Below are 19,436 nucleotides of genomic sequence, written 5' to 3' on the forward strand. Positions count from 1 at the left end.
AGGGGGGGAGAGAGAGAGAGAGAGAGAGAGAAGAAGAAGAAGAAGAAGAAGAAGAGAATTTTAACGACATAGGAAACTATCCCAAGAGACCTTTAAGATCTATCCAACAAGGAGAGTTGAACCCTGTTATTCAAGAGGGAAATGGCATAACCAATCTACCACTTAGGTGATGGAAAGGTTATTCCAATATCCTCTTCTTATTCGCGCGCGTGCGTGCGTGCGCGCGCACACACACACACACACACACACACCCATGAGAAGAGAAACAATTCCAAGAGACCTCAGAGAGAGAGAGATTCTTGACACAGAAGAAAAATTCCCAAGAGACCTCAAAGATCTATCTCATAATTCACTCGTCCATTGAGACAATCAATCACTAGCACATCTTCCCACAAATTTTTTGTAAAAGCTTACCAGAATGTTCGTATACAGGGCAAGCTCCTCGATGATGAATTTGGCAAAGAACCAATCCAGAATTTCATGTACAGCTATTGCTGCTATTGCTGCTATTGGCAAGCAAGTGCAAAATACAACAAATGCCACCCTTAACATGAAGATAACATTGAGCTATTTCATTGTGAAGACTCACCCACCACCCAGTGGTCCTTAATCCCCGACAGAGGGGCCTTCCGCATCCCAACTAGTGCTCCATGACAACGGAGAAACACCACCCCTTATCTTTTTCTGTAGATGTTCAAGGCTTGCAACTCGTTGCATTGAAGGAGTTCTCCCCATTTTTCCACCCACATGCTGTTCCTGCTGCTCATCCCCGCCAGGGTGTAGACTTGGGAGAAAGGTAGCCTCGTTCTTGATAACTGTCCGCACTGAGCAAAAAAGAAAATTATTAACACGTCAGAGAGAAAAAGCACCATAGCTAATTTGAGGCAAGGATCAAACATTAGCATACCCGTAGGAGTTGCAGACCGTGCTAGCAACTCTTCTGCCATTTTGACCTGTGAGGATTTGAATCGGCTTTGTTTTCTCACTATTGCAAAACAGACTTCCTGACAAATATCAGATTGCAAAATTCACAAACTACTACCTTGGCCCTCAATGCCTCCACATCTGACTTCAGAACCCGATTGTCCACCAACGCATTATTGAGTTTTTGAGTGATCTCAGTCAACTGCTTAAACAACGACGAGTTCTCTACTCTCATTTGTGCAACCTAAGCAAGGGCAAGAAAACGCTCTTCAACTCCAAAACGGGAATTTTACATGCAAAAATGATATACATAAATACATTTTCGCACAAAACAAACCAAGCATAACCTGCATTTCTAGGTCGCTCAGATGTGCCTGCTTTCTTCTCCTTGAGCGCCTTGCTGATTCGCGATTGGACAGCATTCTAATGAGCCAGGCAACAGTTGGGCACAAAAATAAAAAAATTGAAAGAACTCACTTGATCAATATTGAACCTTTCTCATGAGATACCTCCGCATTCTCTTGATATTATCAGGGGCTGCGCTTTGGTCAGTTGCACCTGATTCAATGTCTGCCTCGTCCTCATCAGACTGGTCTGCAGACGACCCACTGGTGTTTATCCTGGCCGAGACTAAAAAAGTCCCTTTCGGTTTTGGGGGCAATGCAGGAATCCCTAGTGGCCCCGACACCAGTCTATCGCCATGCTGAGTGGCCTCTGCAAGTTACATGCAGTCTATAAATAGAGAGGGCTTCCTTATTCAAATACTTACCACATCCTAGCTTTCCACAGGTGGAGAAATAATTAAAAGCTTACCACCACACTCAGATTGAACTTTCGTGACAGCCGAGGCATTCCCATGATCCCTGCTTGAGGTACTCCTTTGTTGAGTCTGTAGCACGCCTACAGCAGAGCAGGCAGGTGTTTCAGCACTAACCATGCAAACAAGTAGGAAAGAAAACACCCATTATTGGCAACCTAAATCCAAGTTCAGAAGTTCAGAAGTTCAGAAGTTCAAAGCCCTTGACTGTGGTCATAAACAAATATTGCACAAAAGAAACACTCGTTCACAAAACTCAGTTTTCAGTCAAACGACCTTTGCTAAAATTTGCTATCGGCACAAGCACGTGAAGCTAACATTGCTGTGTGCTTGGATGAGTTTTCCTGTGCATGTGGGTGTGGCCGTGGGTGTGTGACTTTTGCTAGCTTGATTTTGTTGTGTGGGTGTGGGCATGTTTGCTTGTTTGAATGCTTGTTCTTTTTGTTTGTTTTCTCCTGTCTTTGACAGTTTGAGGTCATTCAGAGGTGGTCGGGAGGTGGAGGTATTTGAGTGAGAATTAAGGTCAATCCTCGCTTTATTAATACTTCATAACTTGAAAATTCAGAGCTCAAAAATCAACTCATGAATTAGAGTGTTTACACACCGGGTGCCCAAGCTTGGGCAGGCACTCCGCGAGCTGAGTTGGAAGCCAGGCGGTGCAAAAGGATTAGATCCGAAAAAGGCAGCGTGGAAATTGCGTTCGGCAGCCAAGCTCCCCTGCCCAAACTTGGGTGGAGTTGAACGCTGGTGTCCCGCACAAAAGACCAGAGCTTCAGCCAATAGACTACGCCTGATGCCCATGAAGTGCAAATTTAAAATTTAAAGAAAACCTTGGTCTCTTGGTGTGTAAAGGGTTGCCCGCCCATCTCAAAAGGGGATGGGCAGGCGCCGGTTGGTGTGTAAACAAACTAAGTGTCTAAATAATCATCGGGATGTGCTCTCTCTCTCTACTGCAGATTCTCTCTCTAGAACTGAGCAAAATTTTCTATCTCTAAAAACAAACTCTCTCTCTCTCTCTCTCTCTCTCTCTCTCTCTCCCCAACCCCCCCGCGACCCATGCCCACATACATGTGTCTTTTTCACTGCTGAGATGGTGAAGAAAGCCATTGACAGGATGAAGACTGGGACAGCATTTGATCATGAGGGCCTAGTAGCTGAGCATTTCATGCATGCCAAAGACCCACTAGCAGTTATGTTTAACCGTGCCATGTGTGAGGGCCTACCGAACACTTGGAACCTATCTACAATCGTACCTATCTTCAAATCAGGAGACCCAATGGAGCCTGGGAATTATCGCACTATTATGATTGGGCACACACTGGCACGGTTGTATGCATCCATTCTTGAGCAACAGCTGAGTAGATGGGCAGAGAGGGAAGGAATACGTGCAACTGGGCAGGCAGGATTCAGGAGAGGCTTCTCTACTCTTGACCATATCCTAACACTCAGGGCCATCATCGAGGAAGGCAGATCTCATGGGAGACAGATCTATTGTAGCTTTGTGGACTTCCGCAAAGCTTTCGACACGTTACCCAGAGCTAGACTGATGCGCAGATTACAGGAAATGGGAGTACCCACAAAACTCATTTGGGGGATCATGGCATTGTACAGATCAGTAGTAGGGCATGTACGCACCCCGGAGGGACTTTCTACACCGGTTCACTCCACTATTGGGGTGAAGCAGGGCTGCCCGCTCTCTCCCACTCTTTTCTTATGTATGTGGATGAGATTTCTGACTACATTGACAGCGATGGGGATAAAGGTGCTCAGTTGGCAGGGACATGGATTCCACTTTTGTTATATGCTGATGACATAGTGTTGATCTCCGAATCCCCAGAGGGAATGCAACTTCAATTGGATGCTCTGCATACGTTTGCCCACGAAAGTGGTTTGTCTGTCAACCTGGGTAAAACCAGGGTTATGGTGTTTAATACCACCACCCCACAGTGGATCAGGAGGTCAGCACCTACACTCACATACGGCCAGGAGACTGTGGAGTACACAGACGCTTACACTTACCTTGGAGTGGTTTTTAGCGGACCTACATTCTCACTCAGAAGAGCAGCAGAAACCAGACTTGCTAGAGCCCACGCAACATTGGGTAGATTGGAGAGGATGTGTTCGCAGGTTCAGTTTTAGGAGCCCCGGACGAAGCTCTCGCTCTTTGACACCTTGGTGGCTTCAACATTGCTCTATGGAACCGAGATATGGGGACCTTCACTGGATCACCACGGGAGGACGGGTCGCTCAGACGGATGGGGGAACATGGAGAAACCTCTTGTCTCTATGATCTCGTGGCTCATTAGAGCCAAGGCATCAGTACCACGGGCCATTATCCGAGCAGAGCTAGCGGCCCCCCCACTTGTGGTGGAGGCGCTCACCAGATCAGTCTCCTTCATAAACCGCACATGGGCACTTCCTAGAGACAGATATGCTCGCATAGCACTTGAATCCTCTCGACAGTTAGCCATACAAGGAGATACAACATGCTGGTATGGGGAGATGACATCATGGTTTCAGGCACATGGGTTCAGCATAGACCGGCTGCCACCATTCCATTACTCATTGGATGCACCATCTCTCACCCTTACACAGTCAGAGATCACCAAGCTCATACGCCAAGACCTGACCCAGCTAGACACCAGAAGGACATGGACACAACCAGCACAGGAATTGGGCACGAAGATGGCTTTTTACAAAGACCACCTTCTCCAGCTTACGGAAGATGGTTTTGTGGCGAGACCCAGATACATGGATACCCACTTGTCTCATGGGATACGATGTGCTATTGGCCAGTTACGCACATCTTCTCACCAGTTACGGATTGAGACTGGGAGATACAGCGGAGTACCAGCAGAGGACAGGACATGCCCCTTGTGTAACATGGAACCTAAGACAGAGCTACACTATACATGTCGCTGCCCCGTCTACTACGAGATACGAGGCCGCTTCCATTGCTTGTTCAGAGAAGGTTTTGGACCACTCTCAAGAGTCATGGGATACAAAGACCAGAGATGTCTGGGTTTGTTCTTGCTCGAGCTGCGCAGACACAGAGATAGCCTGATGAATGGCGAGGCTAACCAGTCTCAAAGACGGATCACAGACTTCTTCAGAGCAGACACAGGACAGCTGCAAGAGCCACTCCCACAGCAGAGCTCCCCCTCGTCTCACACCAGAGGCACACTGATTGACCGAGCGATTGAACTAGGGAAATCCCGGCACCCGCGACTGCGAAGAACTACACAGCATCGACGGAGGCTACGACAGAAAATTCGGAGCACGTTGGCCAGGCATGCACGACGCCCAGTCAGACTACTAACCATGGAGGAAGTTGATGAGATTCGCCAACGACCGATGCTAGATCTCTTGTGATTCAACTATCCCAACAAGCCGCCCATTTTTTGCTTAGTCTTTTGCTTGGTTCACATCGATCAACTTAGGACCCCATAGTATATATCTTTGTTTTGTATTGTTGTTAGGTTATTTTGTTACTCTGACTTTGTATCAGATCCACCACTTTGTAACTTTCGGGTCTCATAGATCATTATGGCCTTTTGAAGACGTTAATATAACATTTCATTTCATTTCTCTCTCTCTCTCTCTCTCTCTCTCTCTCTCTCTCTCTCTCTCTCTCTCTCTCTCTCTCTCTCTCTCTCTCTCTCTCTCTCTCTCTCTCTCTCTCTTCTTGAGCTCTTCTTGAGTCAGGACTCACATGAGGCCTGGCGTTTATTTCACGAGCACTCATCGCCTCCGACAATTACTTCTCCTGAGATTTGGGGTCAATATGTAACATCATTATATATGGTATCTGGACAGCCTCCATTACCAGATCCGCTAGAGCCATGCCCTGCTACTAGTACTTTCTTTACTACGGAAATGGTGAAAAAAGCCATTGACAAGATGAAGACAAGAAGAGCATATGATCATGAGGGTTTAGTAGAAGAACATCTGATCCATGCAAGGGATCTACTTTCAGAAGTCCTTGCTCGTCTGTTTAATCGGGTCATGTGTGAAGGATTACCTGAATCTTGGAAATTATCTACTATCGTACCTATTTTCAAGTCAGGGGATCCTATGATACCCGGGAACTACCGTACCATTATGGTGGGTCACACACTGACCCGACTGTACGCATCCATTCTGGAGCAAAAATTGAGTAGATGGGCAGAGAATGAGGGCATAAGGGCAACAGGACAAGCTGGATTCAGGAGGGGTTATTCCACTTTAGATCATATTCTTACGCTCAGAGCCATTATTGAGGAAGGAAGAGCAAGCGGGAAAAGGATGTATTGTTGCTTTGTGGATTTTCACAAAGCTTTTGATACAGTACCAAGGGCCAGATTGATGCGTAGAATGCAAGAGTTAGGGATCCCCAAAGAGATTATCTAGGGGATCATGGCCTTATACGGGTCAGTAACTGGTTATGTACCTACTCCAAAAGGGGATTCCGACATTGTTCATTCCACCGTTGGAGTAAAGCAAGGATGCTCACTGTCCCCTACTTTATTTGGTATGTATATAGATGAGGTATCACATTACATTGATAGAGAGGGTGACAGAGGTGCTCAACTTGCAGGGTCATGGATCCCTTTGTTGTTGTATGCAGATGATATTGTATTGATAGCAGAATCACCAGATGGAATGCAGAGGCAGTTAGATGCATTACATAAATTCGCGGAGGACAGCGGACTGTCGGTAAATTTGGGTAAAACCAAACTTATGGTGTTGAACACCACACCGTAGAGGGTTAGGAGATCGGCACCTACATTTGCATATGGCCAGGATACAGTAGAGTACACAGATGCATACACATACCTTGGTGTGGTATTTATAGGACCGAAGTTTACTCTTAAGAAAGCAGCGGATGCTAGATTGTCCAGAGCCTCTGCGGCCTTGGGAGGGTTGGAGAGGATGTGTTCTCAAGTGTAGTTTCAGGAACCACGAACAAAACTTTGGCTCTTTGATATTGTGGTGGCTTCGGCTATGCTTTATGGGGTCCAGATTTGGGGACCATCTATGGATCAGGATAATTGGAAGTCAATGGAGAGACCTTTGGTATCTATGATTTCCCGAATGATTAGAGCCAAGGCCTCCGTACCACACGCGATTACCCGAGCGGAACTAGCTGCCCCTCCGATAGAAATTGAAGCTCTTACCAGATCAGTGTTGGTTTGTGGGATACAAATAATTCCCGATATACTAGATTGGCCCTCGAATCCTCTCGACAATTAGCAATGAAAGGAGATAAATCATGCTGGTATGCGCAACTGTCCTCGTGGTTTCAGAGACATGGGTTCAGTATGGAAAGATTACCCCCCTTCCAATACTCTCTTGAGGCTCCATCACTGGCAATCACACGAACGGAGATTAATAAAATCATCCGCCAGGATCTTATACAGTTGGACACTAAGAGGACATGGGTAGACCCTACACAAGAATTGGGCACGAAGATGGCCGACTACAAAGAAAACTTCCTACAGCTATCTAAAGATGGTTTTGTAATTCGCTCGAGCTACATGGATACCCACCCGTCTCATGGTTTGAGATGTGCTATTGGTCAGATTCGTACATCCTCACACCAGCTGGAAATTGAATTTGGCAGATTTAGGGGAATCCCACCTGAGAGCAGAATTTGCAAGTTATGCGGTGTCACCAGCATGTGACTACTATCTATCCTTTTTGTTGATTTCTTTCTTATTATCTATTTACTTTCACTTTTTGGAAACACCCCTCGGGAAATCTAACTGCCCTGCATTGCATAGCTAGTGTGGAACTGTCCAGAGGGAGTCCAGGCCTGAGGGCAAGAGAGCACTAAGGTTGGACAAAGACTATGGTTAGCCAAAGTGGGGTCATTGACTAGCCAAAGTGGAATCCTTTGCTACAAAGGCTACATTTCAGTTCTAGATGTGGCCGCAGTGTACAAAGAGGGTCGGATGACCTAGAAAGATACAATGGCAACATCTCCTAAATTTTAGGGAACTGCTATTTTGGGACCTGAAAATGTGTTGACGTCATTACCTCCGGAATGACAAGGGGAACATTTTCTTACTCTGCCCTGAAGTCAACTGGGCAACCGGTTGGGATATTTTTAGACGGCAACCCCGAAACGGGAAAATGCTTATAAATGTGCCAAGTGGCACCTTCTGGTGCCCTTGCCTCATGCAACAAGAAGTGGCGCTGAATTTAGGAGGGGGAGAGCCTCATTTTCAGTTTTTGTCACAGGTTAAGAAGTGGCGCTTTCCCTCTTATGCACAGTGCGGTGCCAGGAGTGATGCCCTGCACGCTACGCACTGCCCTCTCTCTCCCCTTTGGCAGTATGTGATGCCCCTCTAGTGGGCTCTTCATTTGACCAATGTACAGTTGTGTGGGTTTATGCGCGATTGCCGAGGAAAGAGCCTCTTGCACAGGTACTGGATTAGCTAGCGGCTAATCCCCCCGCAGGTACAGATGAATTCGGAGAGGTTTCACGCCAGAAATCTCGTCCGATTCAAAGGGCAAGTAGCCCTATAGGTGCGGGAGCTCGAGGACTTGCTAAGGAGGCGACCGGCACGCGAAACGGAGCCCGAAACAGTAAATTACAGCCTGCTGTGTATTTTTGCAGGTTTAGGGTTTTGGCCCTAAACGGACCCTAATACCCCCAGGAGGTTCGGGGACGCAAGGGGACCGCTGTACCGGTGATCTGGCGCATTTTCAGGGCTGAAAACAGAGAATTCAGCGTGCTGCAGATTCTCGCCAGGTTTTGCAAAGTGCCCGTATGCGTCGGGAAAGTCAGTCAATGCGTGGGAATACTGACTGTGAAGGGTCCTAGTACAGTTATGCTGCCGAAATCAGGCCGGAACAGTTGAAATTCAGCCAAGTTTGTGTGGGGCAGCTTGTAGGGATCCACAACATTTATTCCCTCTTTTAAAGAATAAAGAAATACCGAAAGGGGCGCCTAAGTTGGGGGCCAATCTAGTGTCGGTCTTCTCATACAGGTGCATTCTAGCATCTGTATCCCATTCCCCTCTCTTGTGTCACTATAGTGCAGGTAAAATAGACGACTAATAATGGGTGAAAGCTAAATCAAGGTTTGAAGTAAAGTCTACCGCCCTTTTTGGATTGAACAGGCTGGTTACATGGTTCCATCGATGGGATTAAATCACTTTTTCCCATAGAAGTGAGCCTTGGTCAGTTTTGGGCTTGAAGACACAAGGGATCATAGACCAGACACAGGGAATAGCAATTATGGCTGACAGACCAGATGATGTGACTGAAGAGGTTTCCTCTTCACAGGGTCAACAGACACATGAAGTGGGTGAGTCCTCAAGACCACCACAGACAGATGATGATATATTCACGACCCAGTTGGCTACTGCTGTGGCTATGTTCACACAAGTAATGCAGAACCCAAGGTTTTTAGCCTTTCTGCAACCTCTTGTTCTGTCTCAGCAAGTTGGGTCACTGGATCATATTCAAAAGCCTGTTAAGGCTCGAGCACAGGTGATTCATACCGCACAGTCAATGGAAACACCTGTACACTTGACGGAGAACATGCAGTCTCCACAACCTATGCCTAAGGTGCAAGAACAGGTGGCTGAGATACCAATCTTTCAAGATGTACCAGTTCAGCCCGCCACCTTTCAGCAGCCTATAGCTGGTTCTAATGGGCAGGGAAGCAACCTACAGGCTATGCAACAGGTCTTCCCACCACCTTCAGTACACCCTGGCTATTTTGGAGGTGGATCGGTATTCCAGAGCATGGTTGGTCATGCACTTGGAAATCAGTTTTACACGCCAGGAACAGTGTTTGGGGGTGCTCAAACGATGATGCCTAACCCCATGTACGATGATGACAGGAAGAAGGCTCTCTCATTCCTCCAGCAGTTTGACAAGGCCTATGCAGGGGGAAATTTTACAGAGGCTTCAAAGGTCCGCAAGGCAGCCACTTTCTTGACAGGGAATGCGGGACAATGGTGGACAACTTTATTGCTTCAAGGGCAAGCTCCGTCCACAGGGATTTACTTCAATCAGATTTTTGCAGCAGCATGGTTATCTGATGACTTTGAAGCAGATGTCATGACAGAATGGTACCAGCTTAATGCTGCCACTTGCAGAAATCTGGATGATTACAATCGGAAGTTTTGGAAAGCTCTACTTCAAGTAACTTCCTATAGGTTTGTGCCATTGACAGAACAGATTGAAAAATACTGTTGTGGCCTACCCAAAGGATTGAGAAAATACTGCACGAAGACAAAAGTCACTACTTTGACGCAGCCCATCGAGGTAGCAAACACTGGGAATGGTTTGCTCAAGGGAGAAGATTGTGAATTTAACACTGGCGTCAAGGCAGGATCAGGCAAGAAAAATTTAGCCAAGAAGCACGTTCCCAATGAGGCTCCTACAGGGACTCAGGAGTCAACCAACGCAGGGAAAGATAAAGCTACGGCTGAATCAGAAAAAGGACTAGCAAAGAAATGGAAAAGACGTTTTCCTCGCAAGTCAGAAGAGCAAAAGAAGGTCCTGAGGACAGAGAACAAATGCTTTATATGTGAGCAGCCTGGCCACATTGCTTATAACTGTCCTACAAAGAAAAGGCCAGCTGATTCTGATGACAAGGAAGACAAGAAAGGAAAGAAGCCCATGGCTGGTCTAGTGCTAGATATGGTGGGCGACAAGCCAAATTCAGATGCAAGTGAGCTTTGCAGAGCATGGGGAAAGGTCAGGGATCAAACAGTGCTTATCTTCTTTGATCCAGGTGCCAAAGCCAACTTCATTTCCCCAGAATTGGCTTCAAAGTTGGGAATCAGACCTGAAGAGATGGGGTATACAGCAGAGGCAGGTTTGGCATGTCCTGGCCATACAGAGGCTGTGACACCCATCATTGGAAAGTTGCGTCTACATATCCAGTCCTATGTAGATGCTGAAGAATTTTACATCATGCCACTGGACGGATGTGATGTGTTGTTAGGTATTCCTTGGTTGTTTCGTGTACAGGGAATCATGGATGCCTGCAACAAAAAGATCACTGTACAGAGCAGGGGAAAGACTCACATTCTGGATGTAAAGCTTAAAGGGGAGTCTATTCCTACTGTATCAGCTTTTGCTATTACTTTTGTAATGAAAAAGCATCTTTCTGCGTACTTGGTTTTTGCACGTGAAGTGTCAGATTGTGATGAATCAAATTTATCTGTGCTAGATAAAGAAAGGTCAATGTTTTTACAACAGTATAGTGACTGCTTTTCTGATTCATTACCGTCTCAATTACCGCCAGAGAGACCCGAGGACCATGCGATAGATTTGGTGCCAGGCAGTAGCCCACCAAATAAGCCTCCGTACAGGGTTAGTGCGGCTCAGCAGAAAGAGATAATGGGCCAAGTACAGGAGCTGTTAGAAAAGGGGCTGATTCAGCCCAGTTCATCTCCATTTTGTTCTCCAGTGTTGTTGGTGCAGAAAAAGGATGGCTCATGGCGTATGTGCATAGACTACCGTGCACTGAACAAGAATACCATCAAGAATAGGTTCCCTATACCTAGAATTGATGATATTATGGACAAATTAGAAGGAGCAGCTATGTTTAGCAGGATAGATCTAAAGAGTGGGTACCATCAGATTCGCATTAGATCAGAGGATGTGCACAAGACTGCTTTTAGAACGACGTTTGGCCTTTACGAATTTTTAGTGATGCCCTTTGGTCTCACAAATGCTCCTGCTACGTTCAATAGGATGATTGACAGAATTTTCCGTCCACACCAGCAGTTTGTTGGTACATTCTTTGATGACATGATAGTCTACTCAAAGAATGAAGAGGAGCATAGGTATCACTTGGCCATTGTGTTCAAAGAGCTACGCAGTCATAGGTTGCTCATCAATGCAAAGAAAAGTGAGTTTTTTCTGGAAGAGATTCACTTTCTGGGACACATTGTCTCAAAGGATGGTGTCAGAATGGATCCTGCAAAAGTTGAAGCGATCAAGTCATGGCCAAATTTGAAGACGGTGCATGATGTCCGAAGCTTTTTGGGACTATGCTCCTATTACAGAAGGTTTATCCGAAATTTCGCTGAGATTGCTTCACCTTTACATGCTCTTCAAAAGAAAGCAGTCACCTTTAGATGGACACAGAAAGAGATTTCAGCTTTTAATCTCTTAAAGGAAAAGATGACTTCAGATCCAGTCATTGTGTTGCCAGATCTTAGGAAGTCATTTGTGGTCCAATGTGATGCCTGCGGTAGTAGCATTGGTGCAGTGCTAATGCAAGATGGCAGGGTAGTAGCCTATGAGAGCAGAATTTTGCAAGGGCCAGAGATGACCATGCAGGTCTATGAGAAAGAGTTACTGGCTGTGATTCATGCGCTCTTAAGTTGGAAACACTACCTGCTAGGTGCAGATTTTGTTGTCCAAACGGACCATCAGACCTTGCGATACTTCTTGACACAGACAAAGTTATCTGAGAAGCATATGCGATGGGCAAATATCTTGTCCATGTTTCATTTTCGGATTGTGCATGTGGAAGGCAAGAAGAACGTTGTGGCTGATGCCTTGTCAAGGAAGCCACAAATTTCAGCTGTGTCAATTCCTTATCATCATGAACTTGATGATATGAGAGAACAGTATGAAAATGAAGAAGATTTTGCAAGGGTCTTCGAGCAGCTAATGCAAGGACAACGTCATGAACACTATCTTCTCAAAGATGGGTTCATGATGATGCATGGCAGATTGTGTGTCACAAAGCCATTGCGACGCAAAGTTATGGAAGAGAGTCATGTCCCACCGTATGCAGGGCATCGTGGTATCGATGCTACAGTTAAAGCGGTTGAGACATTCTTCTATTTGCCTACATTGAGAAGGGATGTGGATGCCTTTGTGCGAGAATGCCTAATTTGCCAAAAGGTCAAGTTTGACAGGCAAAAGGCACCAGGGTTATTGCAACCACTACCTATTCCACATAAACCATGGGAAAGTATTGCTATGGATTTTATCTTTGATCTTCCGAGAACGCAGACAGGAAACGATGGTATTTGGACCATTATTTGCAGATTCAGCAAACAGGCTCATTTTATTCCTGTCAGGAAGAAGATAAAGCCAGATCAGATCGCACGCTTGTTTATGAGCAATATTTTCAAGTATCATGGCATGCCACAGTCGATTGTTAGCGACCGTGATCCACGCATGACAAGTTTATTCTGGAGAGGCTTGTTTGAGAATATGGGCACCACGCTCAAATTCTCTTCGTCATTTCATCCTCAAACAGATGGGCAGTCAGAAAAGGCAAATTCTACTGTCCTAGATCTGCTGAAGTGTTATGTGTCAGAGCATAAAGGAAAGTGGGAGCAGTATTTGCCATTGGTGGAGTATGCATACAATAATACAGTGCATTCATCAACCGGCAAGGCACCCTTTGAGATAGTTGAAGGTGGCAAGAAAGTTCCTCCCATACTGCATACAAAGGACAAGATATTTGAAGCAGATAAGTATGTTCAAGACATGGATGAAATGTACAAGAAGGTCAAAGTGGCCTTAGAAAGGACTCAGGCAAAGCAAAAGAAAGCAGCTGATCGTCACCGTCGTGAAGTGGTATATTCACTTGGTGATTGGGTGCTTTTACGCTTTGAAAAGGCAAGGTTAAAGAAGATGAAGGGCAAGGAAAGACTGTTTCCAAAGCTCAACATGCGTTACTATGCGCCTTTTCAAGTGTGCGACATAATCAGTGATGTTGCATATAGGCTGAAATTGCCTGACAGTTGGAAGATTCACAATGCGTTTCATGTGAGTCTTCTCAGACCCTATGTGGGTGATGTGCCAGAAGATATGCCAGCTGAAGATCAGCCGGAAGTCGAGGAACTTGACGAGATCTTGGTCCCTGAACAGATTTTGGCACACAAAGAAAGGAAAGTGAAAGGCAAGGTTGCTAGGCGTTACTTGGTAAAGTTCAGAAACTATCCACCAATGGATGCTAAGTGGATGGAAGAAGGTGAACTTGAAGAGTCACCAACTGTGTTATCACTTTACCTGGAGGCCTTCGATTTGCAACCTACCTTGACCCCATGAGTCTCAAAGCTACATGGATTGTCAATGTGACAATGGCTTCTGAAACAAATGATGTACATGGTATTTAAAGTGAGCTCAAATGAAATACCTGTTACATGAATGTTAGAGCTGTACAAATTGTCAGTTTGGCAATTGCTCTTATGGAATGTCCAAAAGTTTGGTTAGTGCTATAGAAGTGAGTATTTCTTGTCAGTTTGTCAAGGATACAATGATTGCTTCTATTCAAGAGTACATGTGTAACTGCATTTTTAAACTCTCGGTTTGGGTATGCTCGAAAGTGTTAAGGGATCCAACGTGTACTATAAGACAGTGGCAAAATGTGCAGCTACCATTTTGTCATTGGAAAGTTAGTGACTCAAAGCAATGGCAGAGTGCGAAGCTACCACTATGTCATTGGGACAGGGTTCACACGCAGGCAATACATGAGCCGACGAGGTGTTGAATACACCAGGGTTGACAATGAGCATGTATGTGTCGTATATGTGTCGACAAGTGTTGAATACATCAGTGTTGACAGTAAGCATATACGACATAGATGCAAACGAGGACGTTTGAGATTTCAAGAGGGGGATATGTCACCAGCGTGTGACTACTATCTATCCTTTTTGTTGATTTCTTTCTTATTATCTATTTACTTTCACTTTTTGGAAACACCCCTCGGGAAATCTAACTGCCCTGCATTGCATAGATAGTGTGGAACTGTCTAGAGGGAGTCCAAGCCTGAGGGCAAGAGAGCACTAAGGTTGGACAAAGACTATGGTTAGCCAAAGTGGGGTCATTGACTAGCCAAAGTGGAATCCTTTGCTACAGAGGCTACATTTCAGTTATGGATGTGGCCGCAGTGTACAAAGAGGGTCGGATGACCTAGAAAGATACAATGGCAACATCTCCTAAATTTTAGGGAACTGCTATTTTGGGACCTGAAAATGTGTTGACGTCATTACCTCCGGAATGACAAGGGGAACATTTTCTTACTCTGCCGTGAAGTCAACTGGGCAACCGGTTGGGATATTTTTAGACGGCAACCCCGAAACGGGAAAATGCTTATAAATGTGCCAAGTGGCACCTTCTGGTGCCCTTGCCTCATGCAACAAGAAGTGGCGCTGAATTTAGGAGGGGGAGAGCCTCATTTTCAGTTTTTGTCACAGGTTAAGAAGTGGCGCTTTCCCTCTTATGCACAGTGCGGTGCCAGGAGTGATGCCCTGCACGCTACGCACCGCCCTCTCTCTCCCCTTTGGCAGTATGTGATGCCCCTCTAGTGGGCTCTTCATTTGACCAATGTACAGTTGTGTGGGTTCATGCGCGATTGCCGAGGCAAGAGCCTCTTGCACAGGTACTGGATTAGCTAGCGGCTAATCCCCCCGTAGGTACAGGTGAATTCGGAGAGGTTTCACGCCAGAAATCTCGTCCGATTCAAAGGGCAAGTAGCCCTACAGGTGCGGGAGCTCGAGGACTTGCTAAGGAGGCGACCGGCACGCGAAACGGAGCCCGAAACAGTAAATTACAGCCTGCTGTGTATTTTTGCAGGTTTAGGGTTTTGGCCCTAAACGGACCCTAATACCCCCAGGAGGTTCGGGGACGCAAGGGGACCGCTGTACCGGTGATCTGGCGCATTTTCAGGGCTGAAAACAGAGAATTCAGCGTGCTGCAGATTCTCGCCAGGTTATGCAAAGTGCCCATATGCGTCGGGAAAGTCAGTCAATGCGTGGGAATACTGACTGTGAAGGGTCCTAGTACAGTTATGCTGCCGAAATTAGGCCGGACCAGTTGAAATTCAGCCAAGTTTGTGCGGGGCAGCTTGTAGGGATCCACAACATTTATTCCCTCTTTTAAAGAATAAAGAAATACCGAGAGGGGCGCCTAAGTTAGGGGCCAATCTGGTGTCAGTCTTCTCATACAGGTGCATTCTAGCATCTGTATCCCATTCCCCTCTCTTGTGTCACTATAGTGCAGGTAAAATAGACGACTAATAATGGGTGAAAGCTAAATCAAGGTTTGAAGTAAAGTCTACCGCCCTTTTTGGATTGAACAGGCCGGTTACATGCGGAATGGAGCTGGAGACAGAATTACACTAAATATGCCATTGCAACGTATACTATGAGATACGTGGGCGTTTCCATTGCCTATTTAAAGAAGGCTTTTGTAAGGTGCAGCGGAATGAATGTTCTATTTTCTCAAGATTAGTGATCTTTATTGCTCAAGGTTCTTTTTAGTTCTTAGGGAAAGAGAGAGCTTTCCGTCTTGCAGAGTGCTGTGGTCACGAACAAAGCGAGTGGATTGTGCGTGCAAGTGAATGAGACTGAGAGAAGGAGAGAGAAGAGATACGACACCGAGAGGTTGTAAAACCCTCCTCCGAAGGCCCCACTCTCGTCGGCGAGAGTGGTCTAACTTGATTGCAGAAAGGTGTACAATGCGAATGCAATGGGACTATGCCGATGACAACGACGACGACGACTCGATGGCTGAAATCTGTAGGCTTCTAATTGCTGAATTCGGGGACTGTTCACTGGCTGAAAATGACTGTTTTGGCTGCGTTTTCTTGGGCTAAACTTGGGGGATCATCTGCAACTGAATGGGGGTTGGTCTACTAATGTTCTGCTGCTGAAAACCTGCGTTTTCCAATGGCTGAAAACTGCGTTTTTGTCAATGGCTGAAACTGTGGATCTACTACCAAAAACACTATCATGGCTGAGGTTCTGCTAGTTGGGAAACGCAGCAGATCTGGTGCTATATGTTGGAATTTACTAACGCTAGACTGGCATGGCTGTCTATGAGCAAAAATGCTGATTTGCTGAATTTCTTGAGTCCCAAAAACGCCAGGGTTTGGGGCTGATGCTGAGGTTCAAAAACGCTAATGATTGGTGCTGCTGGAAGGGGAAAACAACCGCCGGGAAGGGAGGTCTTGGGTGATGGCTGCTAGAGGGAAAAACGCCAGATGAGGGGAGATAGTGGCGATGGATCTGCTGAGGGGGGGTACTGCTGAGAAGTTGCCTGTTGAGCAGGAAGCTCCTGCTGCCTCTTCTACCAGAAAGTGCTAACTTGGGTTTGCTTATATATTAACTTAGCAAAATTGCCCTACCTACTTTTGCTGGAAAGTCACTTAAAAATAATAAGTGAAAATCCCAATAAATAGGAAAATAGGCTAAATGCACTGGAAAATTCCCCTAACTGATGCTAATGGATTCTGATGGAAATTCCGATGATCATGCTGTGTGCAACCGGAGGATATGCATTTACGCTAAGTGACTGGGCATGCACGGTCTACGAATAGACTCACAAAAGTGCCAGATTATTGCTAATCTAAACTGACTTGACTGACGGGAACCCTGCTATGGTGTAGATTGTCCACGGACACATAGGGTTGGGATGTGTCACGAGACAGCTTTGGACCTCTAGATAGACTCATGCAATACCAGGATCAAAGATGCTTAGGCCTGTACCTACTGGAACTACATCGGCAAAGGGATAATCTAATGAGAAGACAAAGAGCACTACAGCCTCAGAGGAAGATCACAGATTTCTTCGGATCGAGAGAAGCAAGAATGGAAGGACAAGCAAGAGGCCAGCAGTGAGCACAAAGGAGTACCCACATTCATACCAAAGGCACCCTCATTGACAGGGCGATTGAGCTTAGGAAATTGAGACGACCAAGACCGAGATGCAGAAGCACACTTCATCGGAGGAGACTACAACAAAGGATTAGAAGCATTCTAGCCAGACACCCAGAATGCTCCTAAGAAGTTTATCTAATACTTTGTATTTAATTTTTCGCATTTATTTTCACACTTTCACACTTTTCACACTTAGTACTTTAGTACTAAGGTACCCAGACATTGTAACAGATTCACCACTTTTGTATCAGTTTGGTCTCATAGGTCACTCTGGCCTTTTGAAGACGTTAATATAACATTTCATTTTCTCTCTCTCTCTCTCTCTCTCTCTCTCTCTCTCTCTCTCTCTCTCTCTCTCTCTCTCTCTCTCTCTCTCTCTCTCTCTCTAAAATGGATTCTCATTAAAAATGCTTTTTCTTGCTATTTTTGAACCCAAAAAGCTAGCGTCCCCCAAACTCTTCTCTTGGCTGGCGATTCCTAACAAGAGGGAGATAGGCCAAAGCTTGAGGCGCCCTGCTTTTCTGGCACCCCCTTACGCTCACTACCCCTCGGTATCTATGAAAGCATCACCCCCCTCCACTTGAACACACACAACATACTTGCAGCGTCAGGTGCAGCGGAAGGATTTAAGGACTTGAACTCAGATCTAGAAGGTTGCTTAACTTCACTTGAAAGAATTGAATTGAACACAATGTAGGAGAGAGGCAGAGAGAGAAAAGAGAGACCACACCGCATGTCGGGTCCCAACCACAGGGCCCTCTTGCTCGGTTGCCAGAGCAAGTACATGCTTTCATTACTTGCACAAATTGTTAAGACTTACACCACTCTACTGCTTCACTTAGGTCTACGGCATACTTGTACGGCTAGTATGTCTCCGGGCTGGCCACCCATAGTCTAGATTGTACTTGTCCGGCCGCCCCCACTTGTACTGGGCGCCCACCGTGGTGTAGGGTGCAGCGGAATGAATGTTGTATTTTCTCAAGATTAGTGATTTATATTTGCTCAAAGTTCCTTTTAGTTCTTAGGGAAGGAGAGAGCCTTCCGTCTTTATGGAGAATGCTATGATCACGAACAAAGTAAGTGGATATTGTGCGTGCAAGTGTATGAGACTGAGAGAAGGAGAGAAAAGAGATACGAACCCGAGAGGTTGTAAAACCCTCTTCCGAAGGCCCCAGTCTCGTCGGGGAGAGTGGTCTACTTTTGATTGCACAAAGGTGTGCAATGATGATGCATGGACGGGTGCAAACGGGGACTATGCTGATGACGACGATGATGACTTTAGGGCTGAATTCAATGCTCTTCTATCTGCTGTCCACAAAGGGGTAATGGCTGAGAATCTGGACCACTTTGGGGGGCTGAAAATGACTGGTTTACTGCTGTTTTTATGGCTGAAAATCCCTGATGTGTCGAGGATCATACGGTGAGGAAAAACGTTGAGGTTCTGGCACTGTCAAGCTACGTTTTTATGGCATTTCAACGGCTGAAAACGCTGAAGATTTGCAGGTCTTGCTGGCGTTTTTGAGGCTGAAAACGCTGCTACTTTGCAGGGGTTGCTGGCGTTAGTAAACGCTAGGGTGCTCCTCGTCGTAATTCACGCTTTACCTGTACATGCGAGATGAGAGGCAAAGAATGCAAGCCCTCCTCAGCACGAATGATGAGGGGGGAATCAGTTTTGGCATGTAAAGTGAGAGTGTTAGCCTCAAAATCAATGAGAGGGTTGAGTTCACGAAACCATTTAATGCCCAAAATCATATCACATCTTGCGAGAGAAGACACAAAAAATTTTCTACGAAAAGAAGCTTGTTGAACGGTAAATATCACATCAAGGCACTCCTTCGTGATGAGAGAGTCCATACCAGGAGCGAAGCCAGAAATTTCGAGAGGAGATTTCTGGCTAACCTCTAGGCGGGCTCTCTCAACAAGAGGGGGACTAATCACATCATGCATACTGCCTGGATCAAACAATATGATAAAACGCTGTCCCTTTACATGACCATAACACTTCACGAGAGATTCATCAATGTGTGTGTCAAAGTCATGAGAAGATGCAGGTTGTGTTG

General features: G+C 45.9%; 1 protein-coding gene across 2 annotated transcripts in view; it reads right to left on the reverse strand.

Moving 5' to 3' along the window:
* Positions 1-312: 312 nt before the first annotated feature.
* LOC147446888 (bZIP transcription factor RISBZ1-like) overlaps positions 313-19,436 on the reverse strand; it is a 56,481-nt gene continuing 37,357 nt past the window's right edge. The window contains exons 2-7 of one of the 2 annotated variants that reach the window (XM_086522833.1): positions 1,738-1,824; positions 1,434-1,638; positions 1,272-1,347; positions 1,043-1,168; positions 908-953; positions 313-824 (exon numbers count right to left, since the gene is read on the reverse strand). In XM_086522833.1, the coding sequence (XP_086378959.1) occupies positions 607-824; positions 908-953; positions 1,043-1,168; positions 1,272-1,347; positions 1,434-1,638; positions 1,738-1,824 (758 nt within the window). In that variant the 3' untranslated portion in view covers positions 313-606. The remainder of the gene's footprint in view (positions 825-907; positions 954-1,042; positions 1,169-1,271; positions 1,348-1,433; positions 1,639-1,737; positions 1,825-19,436) is intronic. The other variant, XM_086522834.1, reaches the window with a different exon arrangement.

This window comes from Adiantum capillus-veneris, chromosome 11 (genome assembly GCF_014529385.1).
Source record: "Adiantum capillus-veneris isolate H3 chromosome 11, ASM1452938v2, whole genome shotgun sequence".
In the NCBI taxonomy this organism is placed as follows: Eukaryota; Viridiplantae; Streptophyta; class Polypodiopsida; order Polypodiales; family Pteridaceae; genus Adiantum; species Adiantum capillus-veneris.